The sequence below is a fragment of the Setaria viridis genome, chromosome 9, assembly GCF_005286985.2.
Source record: "Setaria viridis chromosome 9, Setaria_viridis_v4.0, whole genome shotgun sequence".
NCBI classification, from domain to species: Eukaryota; Viridiplantae; Streptophyta; class Magnoliopsida; order Poales; family Poaceae; genus Setaria; species Setaria viridis.
Genome location: NC_048271.2, coordinates 42,509,257 through 42,532,897, shown reverse-complemented (window position 1 = coordinate 42,532,897; position 23,641 = coordinate 42,509,257). Strand labels below are relative to the sequence as shown.

The 23,641-nt window shown below is 43.4% G+C and overlaps 1 protein-coding gene across 4 annotated transcripts; it reads left to right on the top strand.

Annotated features, from left to right (window-relative positions):
• The first annotated feature begins 214 nt into the window (after positions 1-214).
• Positions 215-5,302, top strand: LOC117840059 (uncharacterized WD repeat-containing protein C2A9.03). 4 transcript variants are annotated; one of them, XM_034720511.2, is made up of 8 exons: positions 215-707; positions 1,480-1,650; positions 1,755-1,841; positions 3,685-3,819; positions 3,922-4,026; positions 4,113-4,204; positions 4,293-4,398; positions 4,487-5,302. In XM_034720511.2, the coding sequence occupies exons 1-8, from the start codon at positions 588-590 to the stop codon at positions 4,991-4,993; spliced, it is 1,323 nt and encodes a 440-aa protein (XP_034576402.1). In that variant the 5' UTR covers positions 215-587; the 3' UTR covers positions 4,994-5,302. The 4 variants fall into 4 exon arrangements, with proteins under 4 accessions (XP_034576402.1, XP_034576403.1, XP_072146883.1 ...); XM_034720512.2 differs by having other exon boundaries at positions 444-707; positions 1,483-1,650; XM_072290782.1 differs by lacking the exons at positions 215-707; positions 1,480-1,650; positions 1,755-1,841 and adding an exon at positions 1,889-2,871.
• The last annotated feature ends 18,339 nt before the right edge of the window (positions 5,303-23,641 follow it).

Below are 23,641 nucleotides of genomic sequence, written 5' to 3'. Positions count from 1 at the left end.
CGTTATCAGTTCGTTAGCCACCGCCACCATGATACATTATCTATGGCGGGAAAATCACCACGCATCAAGTTGATGCGAAGCGGAGAGAACACCAACCTTGCCTCGTCACCCCCGTTGGCCTCGTACGCGCGGCACCGGGGGATCTGGCGCCCGAGACGGGTGTCGAGGCGCGCCGCGCGCGGGCGTGCACCGGCAGCTGGCGGAAGCGGAACGCATTCGAGCAAAAACCTCCACGCCTCAGAACACGCGGGCGGCCGACACGATCGCACTCGCACAACCCGACGCGACCTGCCAGCGCGGGACGTTGTTTTGGGATGGGCCGCGGGTCCCCCCCTCGCGCTTCCCCGCCAGTCGCCACCACCACCGTCGCGGACGGCGACGCCGCAGCGGGAACGGCAGCCACGTCGGCCGCCGCCCACCCTCGCGCGCCTATATAACGCTTCCCTTCCCTGGTATCTCCTCAAGCTCCAACCCCGTGCCCCCCCCCACCTCGCTTCGCTTCTCAAGCTTCCACTCCGATCCAACCAAGGCCCGGAAAACTGCCGCCTCGCCCGCCTGTTCGCCGCTCCGGACGGCCGGTAGCAAGCATGGCGCACGACTTGTGCGACGACCTGGAGCTCGTCGCCGCCGACGGCGAGTACTACTACTTCGACGACGACTTCGGTGACGGGTTCCCGACCGCCAGCGGTGGCGAATCCGGCCTGCAGGTACGCCTCTCAGTACACCCTCCTGCTCCTCCATGTCTCGCTATGACTATGACGCTGACAATTAAGTTACTACTACCCCTTGCTTGATTTTGATGAGACATAAATAGTAGTAGGATTAGTTAGGGGTGTTCAAACGAGTTTTTACGTACACAAAGCCGTCCAAACCTGCGACGGAAAAGTGAACTCAAGACAACCCATAGCAAGTTCAGATTCTAAACAGAACCCGTTCGATTCTGTCATTTACTTCTGCTTGTTCTGTGACCGAGTGCACTGTGGTAGGTTCAGAAGAAACTAATGAAGGTTCAGGGCTACGATGATGCCCTTAGCTTCTTCATAAGGAATGTTATCATTATGCTCTACTACTTTCTGTTAAAGAAAAAGAACCAGTGAACAGCCAGTTCCAAATACTACAAGTCAATAACAAAAACCTGGGGCGACCTAGGGAAGATCACTGTCGCAGTGTTTTGTTTCCCAATCCTGGCAGGGGGTCTGCATGCTCACAATTTTTAAGAGACAATACCTGAGATATCCGATTGACCCAGTATAAAAAATCGGAAACAACAAGAGAATCATTAACTGATATAAGCCGCTGCCGTTCTTGTGAACAAGTCGTGCAGACAGTTGGAAAGAGGAATTGATACTAGTCCTTAAACTGCAATTTTTCTTCTACAACCACACACCAAAGATATAGGCGAACAACGCCCGAGCTGTTTGCTGTAGGACCTACAGGGGTAGGGATTTTTTTTCATATCTAAGTAATGTTCTACTCTAGCAGCATGAGCAAATGGATGATACTTCAGCTTCGGACTATAAAGAAGGGAAAGACATCCAAGGCATACCCTGGGAAAGGTTGAACTACAGTAGGGACCAGTACCGCGAGATGAGGCTGAAGGAATACAAGAACTATCAGAACCTCACGAGGTCACGCAGCGGACTAGAACAGGTGAGAGCCTTATCGTTTTGCTTCTTCATAATCGCATTTACAGTTTTATTAACCCAGTTACCTTTCGTTATACAATGCCTGATACGTTTATTTTGTTTATGAAGGAATGCAAACAAGTGGAGAGAAAGGATACTTTCTATGATTTCCATTCCAGCACGAGATCTGTCAAATCAACCATAGTGCATTTCCAGGTACAATTTTACTTGGACAATTTCATGCAAACACTTGCATGCATATGAAACAGCCACTTGCATAAAAGATATTTTTGGGTGAGGATGTGAAGGTTCCATTCAGTTTACTCACAAATTATTATCTTTTTACATCAAAATATTGAAGTTGACACTAAGAAAAGTATTCAGCTGTCATTGCTAATAGCCATTTTCACCTAAAAATGACGGATCTGCATTCATAAAGTGGCAGAGTAGCAGTATACTTATTTCATTCCGTTGGTCATGGGGTCATGGGCCATCATACAAATCAGCAATTTAAAAGTTGCTGTGCCAAGATGTGTGGTGCTTCTTGTTGATTTTGGGTTACTTCACTGTTCATTACTTCAGTTTGCATCATGAAGCACAGTGCTATTTACCTCTTGAGGCTTTGTGTATATTAATCCGAAGGGTTGGTAACAAGGGTCGGTTCTCACACCCATCACGGCCTCTATCCCGTTTTTTGGAAAAATACAATCAGAGTCCTGGTTGCCACAGTTACAACATACTTTGTCATTGGAGCACACTAATAGAATTACCAAACTGAGATGTCTGCACAAGCACAGAGTCCGTTGCGGATTGTGAGCTTCCCTTCTATTTTCTTCCTGTCAAGTTTACAGTGTAAGCAATAGCAGATCCAATTGTGAAATAGCCCCTCTTAAACTTCCTTGTCCGGCAAGTTCGATTACCGAGCAACAACAAATGCACTTTTTTTCTAAAGTATTCTAACTTGTCCATGAGACCACGAAAAATATTTTGTACTGCTGTGCATATCGTCTTGTACGAGTTATTGATTTATACCATCTATATTAAATGATGTTGCTATTCGTGCTGCTACTTTCTGTGTATGAACGTAACACTGATTGCAGGTCATGTAACGAGTCGGGGTTGCATATTTGCAATTGATCTTGTGATATTAGGACATTTGCAGTACCATGTTTCATCAGGAACAAAAGCAGATGGATATGATGAGCATCCTGAGCAGCCGGAACACTAACTACAGGGTGGGAATATGGTATGATAGGATGCTTCATGATAGGAAAAGATGTTAAATGAATCAGTTCGAATTGCGTTTTGCAGGTGGATGGAAGAGCTAGCACTCACAAATTATTTGATGCACGATCATTTGTTCTTAAACTTTACACATAGCGTTTGATAGGCTTCTCATACTAACAGACATGGTGTGCAAACTTATGCTTCGTGTTACAGTTTCGTGCCAATTGAAATGGTGTGCAAAGCATGGTATTCGTTTGGAGCTATTGTGTGTCATCATTCTGAAGGTAGTGCTAACATGGGACTTCAACAACACAAAGTTCTTATCGGCCTTTGTGTTACAAATTATAGATACTACGATTTACAGATTGTAGACACAGAATTTGGAACATTGAATGTTCCATTTCCTCCTGTATATTGTCCATGAAAATAGAGGCCCTGTCAAAACTAACATGTATGTAAGGCTAACAGTGCAATGGGTCACAAGGGCTTCACAGTTGAAAATCTGAATAAGCATCTGGAATTCTCTCATTTGTATGCGTGCAAGAATACTAGGTGCTGCTTGTTCGGTCTGTGCTTGTAAAATTGTAAGGTTGGTACCAGTGCATTAGTGGGATCGCACATAAGGACATACAAAGTTGAGCTTATTCTTCCATCTGTGCATGCGGGATGACTGAATGGATCAACGAGTTTCATGATACTTTTACCATTAAGAAAAGACAAGTGCCACGTACCTGAATCATGCATCCGTCACATCTTGTAAAAGATTTGTATCCTGTTGCATTCTCTGAAACATCTGTGTCAAGTGTAATGACCATGGTCCAAACATGTGCAGTTGAGGAACCTCCTGTGGGCTGCTTCGAAGCACGACGTGTACCTGGTGCAGAACTACTCTGTGATGCACTGGTCTCCCCTGTTCCAGAGAGGAAGAGAAGTTCTCAATGTGGCCGGCCAGTTGACCCCAACAGAGGTCTGCAGTCTGTGCTATCGTTATGTCACACGTATTTCTGCTATTTTGAGCTTGATCGCCAGCCTCTGAAGTCTGAACCTGTGAGTGCTACCTGCTCTGCAGGATGTCAAGGGGGCTAGACCATTGTCGAGGGTTCAAATCAGTACCATGGCACTGAAGGACAACCTCATGGTGGCCGGTGGTTTCCAGGGAGAGCTCATCTGCAAGGTACGAGGAGTGCACCATGTGCAGACTCTTCAGTGTTTTCCTGAATTTTATCAGCTCATAAGTCTTCTCGCTCTTGTGGCCATCAGTACGTTGATAAACCCGGGGTGGCGTTCTGCACGAACCTGACCGGCAACAACTACTCCATCACGAACGCCGTGGACATCTTCGAGTCGCCCGAGTAAGCGAGTCTTGCTATCGGTTCAGATTCTGAATACAAGCCACTAGTAAGGAGTATGTGAACCGAAGCTTTGAATCCTTTGATGCAGTGGCGCCACTCGGGTGATGGCCGCGAACAACGACTGCGTCGTCAGAACGTTCGACACCGCGAGATACAGCCTGCTCACCCAGTTCACCTTCCCGTGGTCCGTCAATGTGAGTATCCGGCGTCGAAGGATCCATGCTGCTGCTCTTGGTAATAACCCGGATACTGAATTTCTGACACCGGCAAAAATGGATGCAGAACACGTCGGTGAGCCCCAACGGCAAGCTGATGGCGGTGCTCGGCGACAGCCCGGACTGCCTCCTCGCCGACTCCCAGTCGGGCAGGGAGATTGCGACGCTCCGCGGCCACCTGGACTACTCGTTCGCGTCGGCGTGGCACCCCGACGGCCGCGTCCTGGCCACGGGGAACCAGGACGCGACGTGCCGGCTGTGGGACGTCCGCAACCTCTCCGAGCCGCTCGCCGTGCTGGGCGGCCGGATCGGCGCCGTCCGGGGCCTCCGGTTCTCCCCCGACGGCCGGTTCCTGGCGGCGGCCGAGGCCGCCGACTTCGTGCACGTGTACGACGCCGCGGCTGGGTACGCCGGGGCGGAGCAGGAGGTGGACCTGTTCGGCGAGGTGGCGGGCGCCGCGTTCAGCCCCGACGGCGAGGCCCTGTTCGTCAGCGTCGCCGACCGGACATACGGCGGCGTGCTCGAGTTCCGGCGCCGGCGGTCGTACGACTACCTCGACTCGTTCTTCTTCTGAGGTGCCCAGCCGGCCGGCCGGAGTGTATACGTTTGTTGTGTACCGAAGCGCACTGTTTTTGTCGTGCGCGGGTCCTGAGTGGTGCGGCCTGCATTTCCGCTCTTTTTGAACTGCGGAGTGGCAAGGTGCCCTCAGGACGTTGGTTCGTGTATTGTATGTCGGGTGACGAGTGTAGACATTTTGAATGTGGTGTTCTAGGCACTGTAGCTTGCTATAGGGGCATCGTGGATGATGCCTGGTAGTGTAAGAAATGTAAATCTGTGAGGTTTGCGTAAGGCAAGAACTGCTGAAGAAGAGATAGTTCGCACAGAGGTGTATCCAGTTCCTCCGTTGTTTTGGGCCTTATTTGATCGTGGTATCCTTTTGAGAGCCATACATACTGGTAACTTGGGCTGCAAAGCCTAATAGTATCGTTACAGCCCGATGGGAGCGAGTTGGGCCGACTCTGGTCCAGCGTGGAAGTCTGCCTCTTGCCCTCTTCTGCTTCGTACGGCGAGCAATAAGCGCATCCAGGGACCATATCCACGTCTGCAAAGGTCAAAAGGCTCGAGCGTTTCTCTGCGCGACACGTGGCCGCCTCAGTTTCATGCGATCTTGAGGCTTTTTAAAACGAAGCCACTAGGAATCATACGGATATTCTTAAAAAAATAAAAATGCTAGAAATTTTTTAAAAAATAAGTATTTAACCATCACTCAAATCATCATAGCCATTGAATCTATTATCTATGCCATTATGAAAATAGCCTAAAATAACCCTCTAAATCTATATCTAAATTATCCATATCTGCCATTATATAAAATAAACTAAACTAACCTCTAATCTTCATCTAAACTACCTAGCTCTGCCATTATAAAAAAATGATCTAAAGTAACCTCGTAATCTTCATCTAATTTACCCATGCATATCATTATAAACCATGACTTAAAATGCCATTCTAAATTTGTATCTAAGTTACCCATGTATATCGTTATTAAAAATAACTTGAAGTAAACACCTAAATCTTAATCTATCTTCATGTTCATCATAAAGAAATGTCCAAAAGTAAACTAATTCCGAATTACCTATTTATATCATTGTTAATATACAAATACTAAGTTAAGGTATATACGAACATGATGGGTGTCACTATGTAGACCATTTATACATGTATTTAAGGAAGTGATGAAAAATATCGATTTTTATGCTAAACACAATCCATATGAAGGTGCAATACAAAATGAAAAAGGTATGCATGTGGATGGGAAAGTGTATAGAGTAATTACTAATTAAATATCAATCGTAACAGGATAAAAATAAATACATATCTATATAAGTATTATGTTGAAATATTAAAAAAAAGAGTAGTACGTAAACAATTTTGATTATTAGCTAGGAGTCTAATTTGTAAATAATTTTTAATACAGTAGTTTTTAAAAATATTAGTTCATGTGGGAGCACGAAGTGATGGAGTAGTTCCTCCAAACTCCAGTCGCAAAGAAAGAAAAGACGGCCATGCTGCAGCCTGCAGCCATTGTTGTCAACTGGCATGGATGCATCGGGCACAAAGGCCATTCGCCTTTCACTGTTCCCTCGTTTCTTCGTTCCCGCTTCGTGCAGTTTCACTTTGCATTTTTTTTCTCTCTCGAAAGACCCGCAATGATTCCCGGCGTTAATTAATAGGCGGGGCATCGAAATAGCCCCGCAACAAAGGAAGAAAAAAAAGATTACAGCGATTACTCGCGGCCTGATCTATCTGTCAACTATGACAGCCATAGACGAGCAGTATCCCACGTGCAGAAGAATGCTTCGCCCATTGGTTCCCATGGCAAAAGCGACGCCAGGTTCAGACGATCACATGCTGCCACCTCTCTGCCGTGCACTGACACATCTTTTCTTTGCATTCCATTCCCTGCAAGAAAGAAACACTGCCAATGCCAGTAGTGGTTGTACTACAGATTCGGCCGTGGACGCCCCCGGCTTTCTGCCCCAGCCATCTGCCCAACCCGACAGGGAAACAAAAACAAGCGAGCGTGCGGGTTAGTTCGTTGCCGGTCAAAGCAAAACCAAACCAAGAGATTCCAAGCCTAGAAAGCAAATGCGCGGCCGCCCCAGCTCAACAGCAACGACGCCCGCATCGCCACGAAACTGAATGGATGTCTCTATAAGGGAATCAAGCGCATGCGCATGGCTCTCTGCGTGCCGGAATTATGGCCTAAGCGAGGCCAGGTTCACACCGTCACACAGATTCCCATGGTTAGTACTGGCTTTCCTCCTTCCTGAAGGAAAAAAGAATCGCCATGGTTCATGGTTGCACTTGGACACTTGGATTCAGCTTTGCTGCTTTGTTATTGTACCACGCGCGCTGATCTGAGGTAAAGGTTACAGCCATCATTGCCTGTGCTTTGATCGCTACGGCATCATACTACTGACAGTGCATGCTAACCATTCTAGCTACTAATCCAATGTCAGCACCCAAAAAGCTTGTCTGATGCTACGAGAGTGAAGAACGTCAAGAGACTGTCACACACCTTTTTTCTGTCACAATCTATTTTACGGCATGTTTGTCTGTCAGACCGTCATACGCCTTTTTCTCACCTGGCTCCTCTGTGATCGATCCTTGGTCAAAAGTTTTAGGTTAGGAAGGCGCTAATGCCACTCCTATGTGTTTATTAACTCAAGTTGCTAACCTAATCCTTGGGACCATTTTGACGCCCTGAATCCTCCAATCATTCGAGAAATATGTCCATGCTCTTCTTATAATATGAAGATGTGCGCTCTCTGGCGTATTGGAGAAAGAAGTGGTTCGAGATTACTGAGACTCTGAGGAATATGGTTACGATGTAGTCAGGAAATCAAGGGCTTTCTATGAATACCTAATGTTGGCAAACTGCGACGCTTTCTTTTTAGTATTTTTCTGTCTCTATCATTTGTATAAAATTTGGACCATTATATCTGTGCTCAAAGGCCCAAAAACATCCCCACGGGCTGATGGGTTCGGGATCCGTTCGCTAGAGAGAAGAAACTGGCCCAGCATGCACCTGTCATTCGGCTTTGGTCGCGCCGTGTGTCAGTGCATGACAGGGAAAGCTTCCGCCAAATGTCAAAGCATCTCTCGCCCTGACCAGACCCGTCCATTTCCACCTTCCCCCAAGGCCCAAACACCGCCCCTGCTGAACCCGGTCAAAGCAAGAAAGCAACGAGCCGCCATGCAGATCTGCACGTACTACGATTCCCGTCTCCATCGCCATCGATGGATGCAATCGGCATAAAGGAGGTTCGCCTTTCGCTGCTGGTTTCTTCCTCCCTGCTTCCTGCTGCTTCCGTCAGAGATGAGAGTTGAGAGCAAAAATGAAGGTGGCAAATAATCCATGGTCCCCTACGCTACGCCGCGAGTACAAGGACACAATTGACGGCGATATTCTACGGCCTTCGCCGCCCCCTCCTCCTTCTCTTGTCGCTCGTGGTCGCCGGTCGTGGAATCCAGTTCCCGAGCAAGCCACCTTTACAGCGCATCCAACATGTGCAGAATGCTCGTGTCCATTGGCCGCCGGCCGGCCTCAAGAAACCACTGATGATTCTGTGATTCATCAGGCAAAACCGACGCCAGGTTCAGATCACATGCTGCCTGCCACCTCTCCTCCGCCTTACAACGCCGGCACCACTTGCATCACCGCCTCTAATTTCCCGTCAAGAAAGATACTATTTATACTAAGTGGTAGCATACAGCCAGTACCGGATGCAGATTTGGTCGTGGACGCACGGGGCTTTCTTGATCTGCCGATCCAGTGTCCACCCCAAGCAAGCGTGCGGTTCAGTCGGTTGCCGGTCAACCGAAGCAACGGAAGCATGCATCCACCGGCGGCCGGCGGTGGCGAATGTTCCTTGCCTTTCCTCTGAACGGATCCGCATCCGCATCCGCATCTGCATCCGCCCGCCCAAGATTCCAAAGCCTCAGGGCTAAGCAATGGCCCTACGCTGCTGCCGCGCCGTCGTCAGCTCAACAGCAATGTCGCTTGCAGTGCCACGGAATAGAGCGCGTTCACACATGGGCACGGGCGTGCGCATGGAATGCCCGGGAAATTGTTTGTTTGACGTCCCCTCTGCGTGTCGGAATCACGGCCTAATTCACCCTAATGTATCCCAGAGCTATTCCATGGCAGGGAGAAAGATCTGAATCGATGCAGAGCAGCCGGTTGTCAGAGTCAGAGTCAGAGTCAGTCATTCCCCCACTGTTACTGTTCTTCTTTCTAGAATCATTATTAGTTTCTCCAGAATCATACTAATCTCCAGTCCAATTGTCACGCACGCTTCCAAGGCTGTCGATTTCCATGCCTTCATCTGGCATCTTTTTATGTTCCCAATGAACATATATATGCCGCCTTGCGCACCACGAGTTTGTTAGAGCTGGCGTTGGCGTGTGCTTTGATTAATGCAACAAAATCAGTGACACATGCTAAGCATTCCCAGTAATCAAATGCCAAAAGCTGCTCGATCTGATGCTGTGTTCAGTAGCGATCGAAGAGACAATTAAGGCAGATATTGTGTACGTTGTAGGTGGTGCTGCATTGTCTGTCAGCTTTTGTGGGACACGGTAAGTTTTACGTCATGCTCAAGGAAGTCTAATGGACTGTTTGTGATCTACTTTCTGCTATCCCTGGTCAAAAGGTTTAGGTCTGGGGCACGCTAACGGCACTATCATCTCAAGTTTATTAACGGAAGGCTGAATATACAAAACTAAACCTTGGGACCATTTTGAGTTCGTGACACCATGCATCCCAGCACTAGTATGAACACGGTTTATTCGTTCAGAGATATTCCTATGAACAACATGTTGTATGCTCTTTTTTAAAAAAATGAACATGTTGTATACAGGAAATCCTGCGAAGAATTCCGGTAAAACTGCGGCTCAGTTAATTAGTAAGCATTTACTATAATAAATTTGGGCTCGAGAGCCCAATGGTAGTCACTGCAGGCTGACGGGCTTGGATCCTTTGGATAGGCCGCAGCAATCTGCCCAAGAACTCGCGCCATGAGAGAGGAGGATTGGGTTGGATTCCTTCTTCCTCCTCCACACGCCATCATCATTCGGTTCTCTTCTTCTTCGTCCTCCTCCTACTTACTGGGTTGGCATCTCGCTCATGATCTTTACCTGGCAATGGATATATGGTCGTGGTCCGTGGTCCCCTACGCCGCCGATACGTACAGCTAGCAACTAGACAGTATGTATTATTCTACAGCCGTGTGTCGCTCGCGTTCCTCGTGCTCGTCGTCGTCGTCGCATCCTGTTCGAGTTCCATCCAACATGTGCAGAATGCGGCATCCATTGATATTTGATACCAAAACAAGAGAGCCCCCAACAACACCTAAGAAAGCAAGATGGATGCAAATGGAGATGCTTCTTCAGATTTGGCCGTGGCTGCACTAGACGGCTTTTCCGCTGATCCTTCGAACTGCTCGATTCATGATAACTCAAGCAAACTTCTGCAAGCAAGCTAGCATGCGTGCGGTTCGGTTGGTTCAACTTCGTTGCTGGTCAAAGCAAGCAAGGCATCCGACGGATGAAAAGATGCGGCATGCGAGCGTATGTATGCATAGTACTCAATGCAGAATGGCCTGTTTCCGATCTACTTTCTCTGATCCCTGGTCAAAAGTTTTGGTCAGGAACATGCAAATGGCAATTTTATGTTTGTTAAGTGTTAACTAAAGCAACAAAACCAAACCTTAGGACCATTTTGACTCCCCGCTGCATCTAGCTGGTAGTTCCAACGTTTTAATACTGTGGTTTGAAAGTGCTGACTTTGGTAAGTATGATTGTATGAACATGGTGTCGTCAGGAAATAATACAAGGATGGTTTTCTCTAAGAACAACTGGAATTGACAAATTGTAAGAAATTTAAAACATTTACTATACGATTGATTCCTCTTTTTGAAACGGTGTCTGACGCCTGTGTTCAAGATTTGGGGGTCAAACACCGCGACTTTAACATTTTGCTATATTATGGAATGAAGAAACGGAAAATATATATGCATGACAAGACAACTCTTCTGTTCACCATTTGACCTTTTCTGTCAGACAAGACACTTCTTTAGATACCATGCGTATATCATAATTGCATGACCAAATATGCTGATTTAGGCTCGGTGCTTGTCGAGATAGCATATTTTCTGTCTTTATCATCGTATCTAGGATGATTTGAAATAATTTAGGCCACAAAATCTCAGCGCCGCTGCCGTCCTTTGGAGATATAATCAGTCCCAACACATGTACAATTTTACTTTCTGCAGCTCCATATATTCTTCTAACAAAGACAATAGATGTTGCAGAGCATATGCTAACATCTGATAGAAAGCTTCACCAGCCAAAAGGGCCAAGGAAGGTCTTCCCAACCAACGAAATCAACCTCACTTGATGAGTTATTGTAGCCAACCTTTAGAAATCTGGCCCCAACAGGATCATTATTTTGATCCAGTGGACGGCAAAAACTTGCAAGTTGGGAACAACAAATATTCCCACTTCTCACTGCTTTGCTGCATTCTCAAATTAGTCTTGCAATTCAAAAAAAAAATTGCGCTCATTGTTTCTCTGACATGTGGTGCCATGGCCCATGGGACTCACATGCCATTGGGATAATTACAATTCGTAAATAATTGATTGAACAACATTCTCAATGGCAAATAAGACCCTCCATTTTACCTTAACTATGGAATACATCACGTTCAATGCCACTGATATATACTACTACCCATCTTTGAATTATAGTATAAAAGTACACTAAATTTGTCAATGAATTTTAACACTAACTTAAATGTTTAATACATTTCATATCTAAAGTACACTATTTTATCGCAACTAATATTGAGAACCCTTGCTCCAAAATTTATGCCATACCTCCAATTAAAGTGGAAACTAATTCCTCGCATATAAGTTTTAATAATTGCATAATAGATATACATTGTCGCAAAAGTTGGTTAGGTTCCTGTAGTAGAACCTATCCACTCGGGTTCAAGTTCTCAACCCAACACGGGTGCTCGCATTTATACTGTGATTCACACAAAAAGAGATAAATCTTGTCAACTTAACGACAAATTACTACCAGTCGGCATGCAGTTACCAAAGCCTCCAACTAGTACATGGCAAATAGCTTTTTCTAAGGTATATATGCTAAAGAATGATATTGTGCATGATGCATGGTACATCATGTCACTTTTATTCTTAAAACATATATGCACATTCTTTTCATTCACTTTCTCACGTGAATACAATTCTGTAAAAAAAAAATTCTCATTCTCAAAGCACTAGCACCCCCACCTCCCTTAGGGTGCGGGTAAGAAAATGACTTAGAAGGTTCCATAATTCCTGATTGTGTGGAACGCCTTTCTCCTATTCAATGGGTTAACACCAATGGAGCCATTTTAGCCTATAGAAGCCAACTAGCACATAGTTCTTCCTACGAATGGTAGGATTTCTAAAAGAGTCGATCCATGTTGTGCTTTCATTAGTCGGAATTACAATTATTGAAGTCATAAAGTGGAACAAATAATGACCAGATCACTTACATGAGGATGCTCTTACAACGAATTGCCAATTGTTCAGAGTATCCCAATGATGGGTTTGTGATGCTTGGTGGATGTAAACATGATCAGTATAATTCCTTTGAGAAAAAATAATGGTAGCATACATGATTGAGTTTATGAAGCTTATGCACATTAATTAAACAGAAACCGGGGAGTATCTGAAGATATTGCCTGTAAAACATCACCCTCTTTGATAAACGTATTAATTATTTTTTTGCAAAGACAAAATGTATTAGTTCAATCCAATGAGAAACGGTCATTTAGTACTATTTACATTGCTTGATATTTCAACGGAAAGTAATAGACAGGAAAAAAATACGTATTTGGAGAAATTATATATAATAAGAAGTATCACATTTGTTAATGCTTTAGTTCACAAATATAAAATCGTAGTTATTGGAAAACTGGAAATGTAATATGTGATTTCACTAGCTAGGTTTGCAAATATATATACACAAAACTTAGTGCTCAAATAATTTGCAAGTTGGTAGAAAATGCCAAATTAATGTACATACCTACTGTCCAGCTGCAGGTGGAAAAATGGTTACTGTATAGTGGTGGGAGACTACTAACATTCGCCAGTCAGATTTTGATTTGAAAGTTCAAACTTTTAACTTAGGATGAAAATTCCGAGGTTCAAACTATTCCAGTTTGGAATTTCTAAATTTCAGCTTAATGATACTAGAAAATCAAAATGTAATTGTTCACAAATTTTGAAGATATATACTGTATCTCTGGTAGATAGCAAATGTGCAACTATTTGTTAAACTAGGGTCTTGCACAGGGGCACCAAAAGAAGATTTGCATATATGGATTAGAAATATACAACTCAAACTAAATAAATGGGAAAAAGAAGACACATTATAGCATCTTTTAAAGGAAATTAATATTGACAGGACCAAATCTAAAGCAAAAGAATTTGAACCATATACATGAACCTACAATTATAGTTAATCTATATATGTGTGCATGCGCAAGCATGCAATGGAGTACTAATCATAAGATTTGGTCATAATGTATGTAGCTCAAAGTAGATCTATGCATGACGAGACAGAAACAGAACCAACTTAATGATTAGAAGGTATATACATATATAATTGATCCCAATTGGATGCTCGAAAAAATGGTAGAATCTAGTCTAGTTGTATCATTGAAAAAAAATGCTCCAAGATGCTTGTTTCAGGTATTTGCTGATTAGGATATCCATTAATCTTATGCAATGTGTGAGTGCGTGCGTGTGTCCGTTTATAAACAAGAAGAGCACCAACAATATTGCTAGACCCATGTCCGTTATTTTCTCTTTTTCCGGTGCTCATTTATGTCATCTTTGTAGGAGTTTAAAATCTAACATTGTTCTATTTCACATGCCAATGTTATGGTCACTGATACACTTCTAGATTGACCACTATTTTTCTATTTATCTGTTAGTAAGAGATCTAAAATATATGATGGCACTAAATTACATTTGATAGAAATCTATTTATTTCCCACTAACAGTTAAATGATTTTGTGATAGGCGCAATAAGACTTCTTAAGTTTATTGCTCTTGCTATCCAAAGTTCATTTAAAGTGAATGTCCGAGGACAATATTTTTAGGCTCATCTTGAAGAAAGTATCTTTATAATGCAAAAAAATATTAATAGATTAATGGACAAAGTCATCTATATTTGGGATTGTGTTGATTCCATAACTTATTTCTTTGTTTACATCAGGTAAATGCTAGTCAATTTTTATGTATTTTCGAAGCATTTGCTTCGCTGTCATTTCTTGATCAGGTTAGCCGCATTTGTCTATCTACGTACTAACGGATTGCATTTGGTTCACCATAGCTTTGAGTAAATAATCATATACTAGTAGAGAACTGACCTTCCATCCATGTGCTTTTGTCCCGGTTAACTTTGAACCCTGGACTAAAGTGCCTTTAGTCCTGAGTCAAAAATGAGGCACTGACGAGTCAAAAATGAGGCACTGACGGGCGCTGACGGGAGAGGCTTTAGTCCCGGTTGTAAAGACCAACCGCGACTAAAGCCCCCCCCTTTAGTCCCAGTTGTAACGGATAGTGGGATGAGGAGACTTTTTGTCCTGGTTGGAATTACCAACCGGGACTAAATCTTTAATTCCGGTTGGTAATTCCAACCGGGACTATGGTCCAATCCAACTGGGACTAAAGTTGCGTTTTTCACCGGTGAGACTTTCTTGTAGAACCTTTGTTGCGATTCATTTAGCCACAGTTTAAAATCAGGGATCCCTGCTTATGCGTTTTGTGCGATTGTGGATAGTGCCATATATATAGCCAACTTGGGACAAAGATGCTACACGAGTGCTAGAACTGTAAGAGATCAAATGAACAAAATTGAGAGGTGCTAGAAAGATGTCATTGTGTAGAAGAATGGCTCAAATAGTTCTGCCTACGGATATTATTTTTAAAATAAAGCAGATTTTAACCGATCAATCGTGAACGTTGGGATTGCCATGCTTTCTTCAGGTCCTATAGAAAGGTACTTTTGTGTATATATTTCATCAGAGCACCACAACATGGTCATATCTTAATTATAAAATAGGTGGAGGCAGCCAAAGGAATCAGATACAAATCTTGTTGGTAGCAATTAATTACAATAGCATCGAAAAGATCAATATTAGAATATGTTGTCGGCATGCGAAGAACTTTGTTGCGTCATTGGCTCCGAAGTGGCCTAGAGGGGCTTGCAAAGTTGCAATGTTCTAGAGGTGCAGCCTAACTAGGCCAACTAGTTACTTAGGATTTTGATGAACCCACATTCTACATTCTAGTGAGCTAAACACGTACAGTCAGCAACCATCTTGCATTGGCAGATACTACATGAGATTGTGACAGTGATTTGCCAGCGGCTTTAGCTAAAGAGAAGATAAACAAGGTATCGAATGCAATCGCCATTCATGAAAATATATTTTAGAAAATAGTTTTAAAAAAAGAGAACATCGTCTTTAATAGTGGCCTGGTTCTCAGGAAAAATAATTATAGTGGCTTCAGTGCTTTGCCTTTGGTTGCTAGTTTAATCAGAAATGTAATCTGATCTGATCAACCTTGGTATACCTTTTGTGTGATGTTTAATTCTGAAAATACCAAATGTTGGCCAGTTCCTTGTCTTAATATATATACTTAGTGGCATCTCATAATATATTTTCATTTTGGGGAACAAAGATTGTATCCTGAAGCTACCAATGCAAAGTGTGACTGTTACATACATGCACACACATACTAAGTAATAGAGGAGCCTTTTTTTACATACATTTAATTGCAAAAATAAATAAAATGCCAAACAGGTTTCTGACACTAGGGAGCTTCACACAGCCTGGTAGTGGGACATGTATATATAGTGGAGACTTCTCTCGGTTAATTTTTTTCATTTTCATGTTAATGTAGAATCTTGGGAATCCATATAGCGTACTTTCTTACTCGTTCTGGTGAAAAATAGGTTGTTTTAGGATCCATGTTTCACTTTTTTCAGAAAAAAAAGGATCCATGTTTCACTTTTTTCAGAAAAAAGAAGGATCCATGTTGGGCACAGAAGAATTTTGACCACCATTTTCCTACACATAATTTCTCAACCTTATTTGACGCAGTTATCTAGTACTGTTAACTATTGCAGATGTAGGAAAGAGAGAGAAAGGTCTGGTTTGGTTCATTCTGCTTATTTTTAGCACCCGTCACATCGAATGTTTAGATACTAATTAGGAGTATTAAACATAGACTAGTTACAAAACCCATTACAAAAGTGGAGGCTAAACGGCGAGACGAATCTATTAAACCTATTTTTAATTAGTCCATAATTTGACAATGTGTTGCTACAGTAAACATTTGCTAATGATGGATTAATTAGGCTTAATAGATTCATCTCGCTGTTTAGCTTCCACTTATGTAATGGGTTTTGTAAATAATCTATATTTAATACTCTTAATTAGTATTTAAACCTTCGATGTGATACGTATTAAAAATAAGCAACGGTAACGCACCAGCTAAACGGAGGAGGATGCATGTACTTTGCCAACAGATCACCTCGCCTTTCCATATCACCCAATCATAAACTCCAGTCACCTCCCATTACTTTCCTTCACATCAACACTGCTCAGCTTTCTATCTCTCCCTGGATCCTTTTTTCTATCCCCAAAACCTCCTTTCTCCTGCACACGCTAACGACGCGCAGATGCAACACGCGTGCGTGCCCGACATTCCCCAGCAGGTCGCTGCCAGCAGCCGCGTCAAATCCATCCAGGCAATGACTCACGGCTTTGCATCTATAAACTAGATTAGTTGTGGGGCGCCTTTGCTTTGCTTGCTGTGACCACCAGCTTCAGTAGAAAACGAGGTGCACTGGTTCGATCGCAGACCTAACACTGGGCTCACTTTGGACCGTAAGGGCTTCTGGTAGGAGTAACTTTTCAAGCTCTCAGTGAAGCTTCTGCGCCAGTACTATTATACTCCGTATCTGCAGAAGAGAGAGTATGTAACTGCATGGCAAAAAGGTATACTAGCTAGGTCAAGGAAATGCACGTATGCCTTGTGGTGTGGCCAACATCTCAGGAGAAAATTGAGGAGGTCGAAACTTGTAAGAAACGACTAGCTAAGTAGATCGTTAACTGCTTGATTTTTATCTTGAAAAGAACACGTGTACATGATTGACTATATGTGTAGAGGTGATAGCAACCAGTAGGTGTGCAGTTTCTTCTTAGTTCTGCAAGGGGAAAAATGAGCATTAAGAGAACGTACCCTAGTACGTAGGTCTGATTAATGCATATAGCTACTTCAATTCTTTCGGTGGCAGGTGACGGTGCCCACCAACAACGAGGTGTATAACCACCTATATACCTATATATGATTATTTTATCCAGCTCAAATTAAACCCTGCACGCTTAGTCTCCCATGTGCATATATAGGAGTAGGGTGTGTGTAACTTGTATGTAAAGGTCATATGTGGCAGCGATGGCTTTTCCCGTCTCGATGCACATTATTGTCTTCCATAGTTCCATCCGCTGTGCATGCTCTCAGTCTTGTAGAATCTCTGCATCCCATCATTCTATTGCTTAACTCACCCAATTAAAAAATAGAGAAGTAGAAACATCTTGAAAGACATAGAGAATGTGTTGACTATAGTGATGCTTAATTATATAGAAGGGCAATATGAAAGCAAGAAGAAGCAAATTCGTACCCACTCCAATCTAAAATGTAAACATTTAGGCCATTGAGATGATCTCCGAGAAGGTGAGCTTTTTACTAGAAGTTCCTATAAAAATGTGATACTTAAAATAAAGGAAAATCTCTAGCATGCCAATGGTTAAACTCTAAATTTCCCCATATGCCACTGTCAGTAAATTAATGTGGGGCTCCCATATGTCATAGATACGTCAGCGGCGTATGAGCATTTTCTCGGTAACATATAAGGAAATTCCTTTAAAATAAAATGATGGTATTGAAAATTTATTCATATTGAATCTGATAAGATAGTCCTATTGATCTACATAAATCTCATGGTCGAATTAAAGGAAGGGCTGATAACGGGAAAATGATAAAGCAACTTACACTTTGGATTAGATAGGATAGAAGTTGAAGTTGCTGAAAAGGTAGGGGTGGAGAAACCTATAATGATCTAAAGGCAAAGTAAAGTAAAGCGGTATCCATTGTATTTACTATATCATCGTGTCTACCATTCTAATATGTCATCGCGGGTAACTCGACATTGTGTTTATCTTCAACCACTATGGGCCACCTGGCACGGTGGCACCAAACGTGTGTCTTCTAGTGGAAATAGACCATCCATCTTAATTAGGAAAGATGTCCCCCACTAGGTTTGCAAAGGCACATCATCATGGTGCGGTTCCTATTCAGATCAATGTTGTGTGTGTGTGTTATATAGTGTAGTGATGGTTGAGTAGATAGTCCTCCCTACTCATTAGACATTTCGAGGTAGTTAATTTCTCAAAAATGAAATTAATGATAGAAGCAAAACTCAGAGTTTCTTTTTTTAAAGTTAAAAAAAACAAAAACTTGGTGGTTTATTTTCACGGTATGTGGGAAATAAGAGACAATCGCTGCCGCCGCTGTCCCACCTTGTTACTAAATCGATCGACGTGACAGGCTGACAGTTAGCACCCGGTCGAACGAGGTGAATACCGTGGACCCCTGCGCTAGTCCACTGGGACGGCAACACATCAACCGGATACCCAAAAGAAATGCTACTATTTGTTGCCCTACCGTGTGCTTAACTTCCAAGTGGCCGGTGTGGTGGCCACACAAGTCACCGAAAAACCGTCCATGCGTCAACCGGGGGCACAAAAGTTGATTCAGGTGTCAACTAATGAGTGACACGATCGAGACGGAATTAGGTCCTCTGCTAAAAGAAAGTCAATCCTGGGCTAATTAAAAGGAGGGAGACTTTTCGGTAAAGAGAGGAGGATCCCGGGGCTACCAGGCTCCCCACAAGCGTCCGTCGTTTAACCTAGTTCCTAAGTTATTGTCTCAAAAATTGTCCTTTATTACGAGTTCGATTTAGTTTAGTTTAATCCATCCATTGGTGTTTTGTCTACTCAGTGTATTTGCATGTCTCTGTCATCAGAAATGGCAGGTTCCTTGCAGCTACCAGACTTGAACCAGTGAGCTGCAGTGCGAGGCATCCTAGTCCACGGCTGCTACCTGTGTGCAATGATGCCGTGTTGGTTTAACAAGTGACTTTGCTACTCGCCAGTAGTACGAGCACTCAAGTGAGCGTGTTCTAACGAATTTCAAATAAACTAAAGTAAAAACGGTTGGGTTAGCGTCTCGGCAAGTGTATTCCTACGTGTACAGCCATAGCTAACCACGTATGTAATGTAATGCAAGGTATAATGCAGCTGGTTCATGCAATGTGCGTACACTCGCATTGCTGAGATCATGCGTGAGCGATGTAGAGAGCAGTGGGAGTGTTAAAAAAAATTAAAATACACAAACGGTCTCTAAACTTGTCAGGAGGTATTATCTAGGTTTTTAAACTCTCAAAACGCATTTTGAGGTCCATGAACTTGTCTCAAGATACCATCAGGTCCCTAAACCCTCAAAGTGTATTTTAAAATCCTCCAATCAAGCGTCAAGCAACACATGTGTGATCCCTAGCAGAAGGTGGTTGTGAAGGCAATGAGCGAGGAGAAAGTATTGCCATCAGCGATAGGTGACAAGTTTTAAGATTTGAAAATTTATTTTGAGAGTTTAGGGACTCGGATGAAAGTCGCTAACAAATTTGGGGATCTAAATATGCATATGCACTTTAAGAGTTTAGGGACCGACATCTTGAGATAAATTTAGGAACCATGCATTTTCAGAGTTTAAGGACTCGGATGACAATACAAGATAAGTTTAGGAACCGTACGTATTTTTTAAACTTTAAAAAAGTGTGCGTCAACTGATGACAGGAGAGAATATTGGGACAATCAAAAGGAAGAATGGACTCTTGCATTTGCTAGGAGGAGACGGGAAAGGACGAGGGCTGCGCAGGTAGTCAATGGTGAAAAAAAAAATCACATACAACCCAGATAAAAAAAGTAGGGTACTTTTGGTCAGTTTCATGGCGTGTGGAGCTGGACAAAGACCGACCGTCGTGTCTGGCCGGCGCAAAGCTAACTCTCTCAAGCAATGTTGCACGCTGTTTTCCAACACAAGCAATATAATATATATTAACGATTTTTTTACAGCAAGGAAAAGTAACAAATGTACGGTCATCATTTCAATTTGAAAAAAAAATCCATTTTACATTCCTAACCTATTCAAAATCTTCCATGCTAACATGCACATACCACAACAACAATGCTATTTTTCGCCAACTTTGCACTTGGATGACACATTTCAATAGTTTAATTAAGAGCCCGAGTCCGTAGCACTTTCAAAGTTCATGGATCTATATCGCACTCACGACAAACCGTCCATGCATCTTCCCTCTTTTTATCTCTTCGCAGAGGCCTCGCTATCAAGCCTTGTGTCACATGCCCATTTGCCTTCATTTTCAGCATATGTGCACATCTTGTGGGAAGTTAAGAAAATGCCTACTTCTCCCTAGCTTGCAGAAGTCGCACAATTCTCCCGTAGACTGCGGGGATCGATCACAAACTAATGCATTTTTTTTTTAGCTGGTAGTACTGAGAGAGTGGCGTATGTATGTGTATAGTACTAAGATATCCTTGCTTAGCAGTTGCTCTGTAGTTAATGGCGGCATTGGAGACTTTGACCGGAGTAATTAAAAAATTACTACTGCCAGTCTAACACTGAATCTTTTCGTGTAGTACAATCTAGCCTTTTGTATTCAGCAATCTCCTTCAGTGTTCCGGGCATCGTTGCATACACATGCTGTCCGGAATCTTGCAGGCAAGGAGTAGGAGTGTCCAGTCCACACCCATCTGGTTTTTGTTTCTTGTACTACACACTAAGGAGCAACATTTTCATATAATAATCATGTTTAGGCATATTTGCTTCTCTTTTTTTTTTTACCATAATCGTTACTGTAGTATACTGCGAATAAACTTGGTTTCTCCCTTGCAAACAGAGAAAATGAGTTGAATTTCTTCTCAACAATGACACCCCGGCCGTCCGGAAGCTGCATCATCATGTGATAAAAGTTATTCTCCGAATTACTAAAATGACAGAGTGGGTCCAGCAGGAAGGAGCGAGGCGGCTTCGACTGCTGTCCTGTCCAGCTGCATTTGCTGGGTCCCCAACGTACAGGCCCGGTCTCCTGAGACTTTTGTGGCCCGGAGCAAATCAGGGCATCAGGTGGAGGCTCTCTGGAGGTCGGATGAGGCATCAGGCGGACAAGGAGATAGGAGTAGGAGATGAGGAGTCGGCGTTTCGGCGGAGCTGTGTGGAGGGCAAGCGACGTTTGGGATTTCCAGAGCCTACAGATCAGCCTGCTGCAGCACTACCTATACCCTATACACGTATACACGGGATGGGTCCCTCCGTTTTTCCGGCCCAGATCGGCCGCACAGCTCGACCCCCCCCCCCCCCCCCACCCCCCCGGCCAGGCTGGCAACGTACCGTAGAGTGTGTTTGGTTACATGGTTTAGATCTAGCCTGGTTAAAATCTAACCTGGCTCAGCTAGTACGCTCGATTCGGGCGTACTAGTGTAGTCTGACTTGACTTAGGTGATCTTTTTCCATTGCACTAGCCTAACTACGTACTCTGAACAGGTAACCAAATAATCACAAGCTACATTAGACTAGCCTGGTTAAGGACTTAGCCAAGCAACCAAACACAACCGTAGGCTAGGCTACGGAGAGTCAGTCATGCATGCAGAAGCAGCGGCTACCTTTCCTTCAGAGTCAAAGTCACGTAGACAGCACAGCAGAGACTTGGACTTCTCCGTTCCTCACAAGTTGCAGAGCCAGGAAACAAAAAGAAACAGTATCCCACGGTAGAGTACTGGGACAGAATCAATGCAGTAGTTTCACATGCAATTTGAATATACAAGTGACTCGCAAAACACAAGTCTAAAGTTCTGACAAAGCAGACTTTGTATGCATATGCGTACAATTATGCTCGCATACAATTACACTAAAAAAACTAGGAAAAAAAAGGGTTGGCGTGGAGGGGTAGTGACCTAGAAACTGTGACTTTGACGGTCTCGCTCTCGACCAAAGAATCTTCCAAGCATCGTGCATTTGAATATTGCATTGCTTTGGCGGCCCCAGACCCGGCCCAGAGCAGCCTAGAGAGGTGCACGATGCCTCTGAAACTTCTACGTCCGTGACGTTTACAGTGTTCAAGATCTTCCCTCTCTCGACGAGCAAGAATCAAAACAGATCCATCTTATGGACCAAGGTAGGGCTAAGGAGCAACAACCATGATGTCATGGCACACCAGGCAGGCTCTGGTTTTCCTTGCGAGGGAATGGATGAGATGCCATGCACTCGTTGTGCCTATGACACGTGGGTCCAGGGTCCACATGTCAGGAAGGGAATGCGTGCCATTTGATGAATTTACCATTCTGCTTATATAGCCGTATTTTGTAATTTTTTTTTGATATATAAAGTAATGTGGACATCCAATTCTAGAAGGGTGTGCTTCCTTGATTTCTTTTTTGAAGAAAGGAACAGTTGGTGTGGTGTGATGGTGTCCACGACAGGTGAAACAGCCCACAGATGCACAAGGGGGTTTTCCTATGGGCGTTAGTTAGGGTAGGGCTGTCTGTTGTCTTGAGGGGAGCCTCCCGGAAAGGTCACTCACGGCTTCCCCCTCAAAAGGTTAGGTTAGTTCATGCCTTGGGAAACAAAAAACTGAGTTGCTTTTTTTGCTTATAATCAAATCTTGTTCAAAAGTTAGCGAGCTAAAGGTGCCGAACTTATTCAAAAAGTAAGAAAGGGAGAGAGATTTATGTCAATTTAAGCAGCATTGTTTATCCTTTCCAAAGTTGGTAACATGCTACATTTGGCTCGTAAATATGTTGCCGTACTCTTCCAATTTAAAGATGCCTCATTTATTATTATTTGCTGACCAAACGTTTCTAATTTCGACCATGTGGACAATATAGATGTTACTAAAATCACCAATCAAAAGTATTTATTGATCATATCTATAATTTATTTCAAATGTCAGTTTTTGCACAACAATTATTACTAACTAAAGTCTTAGCTTTGTAGACTATGTTAATGTTCTACCCCTTCGTCCATGAATACAGGCATGTACTTGGACAAATGCTTGTCCAGGTGCATAGTCGAAAATACTTACATTTGTAGAGAGAGAGAGAGAGAATAACTGGAGATAGCAGCATTTGAGAAAACTTGTGTTTTTCTAAATTTCTATAGTGTTGGGTCCTTTATTTTTCCAAAGAAAGACAATACCTACTTATTATACTACTAGTACTATGTTCATGTGACTAAATGGGTCATTATCAAAATTTCCAGGCCATCACGCCTTTTTTTTCTTTTTACCAGAGTGGATCACATTTTCTTGAAGTAAGTATGAATAAAAATTAAAAACATCTCAGTGGAGTCACGGAGAAAGAATACACTCCCACGACAGCGAGAGGAGAGGTTCGGGTAGGAGGAGCCAAGACAGGAACAGGAGCGCAATTGCTCGGCGCGTGCGACCGTTGCG

Excerpts from the sequence above, each read along its gene's own strand:
- LOC117840059 (XM_034720511.2), top strand. The coding sequence starts at position 588 with ATGGCGCACGACTTGTGCGACGACCTGGAGCTCGTCGCCGCCGACGGC. Across the intron at positions 1,842-3,684 it reads CAACCATAGTGCATTTCCAG|TTGAGGAACCTCCTGTGGGC; the intron begins GTACAATTTTAC and ends AAACATGTGCAG. Across the intron at positions 4,027-4,112 it reads AGGGAGAGCTCATCTGCAAG|TACGTTGATAAACCCGGGGT; the intron begins GTACGAGGAGTG and ends TGTGGCCATCAG.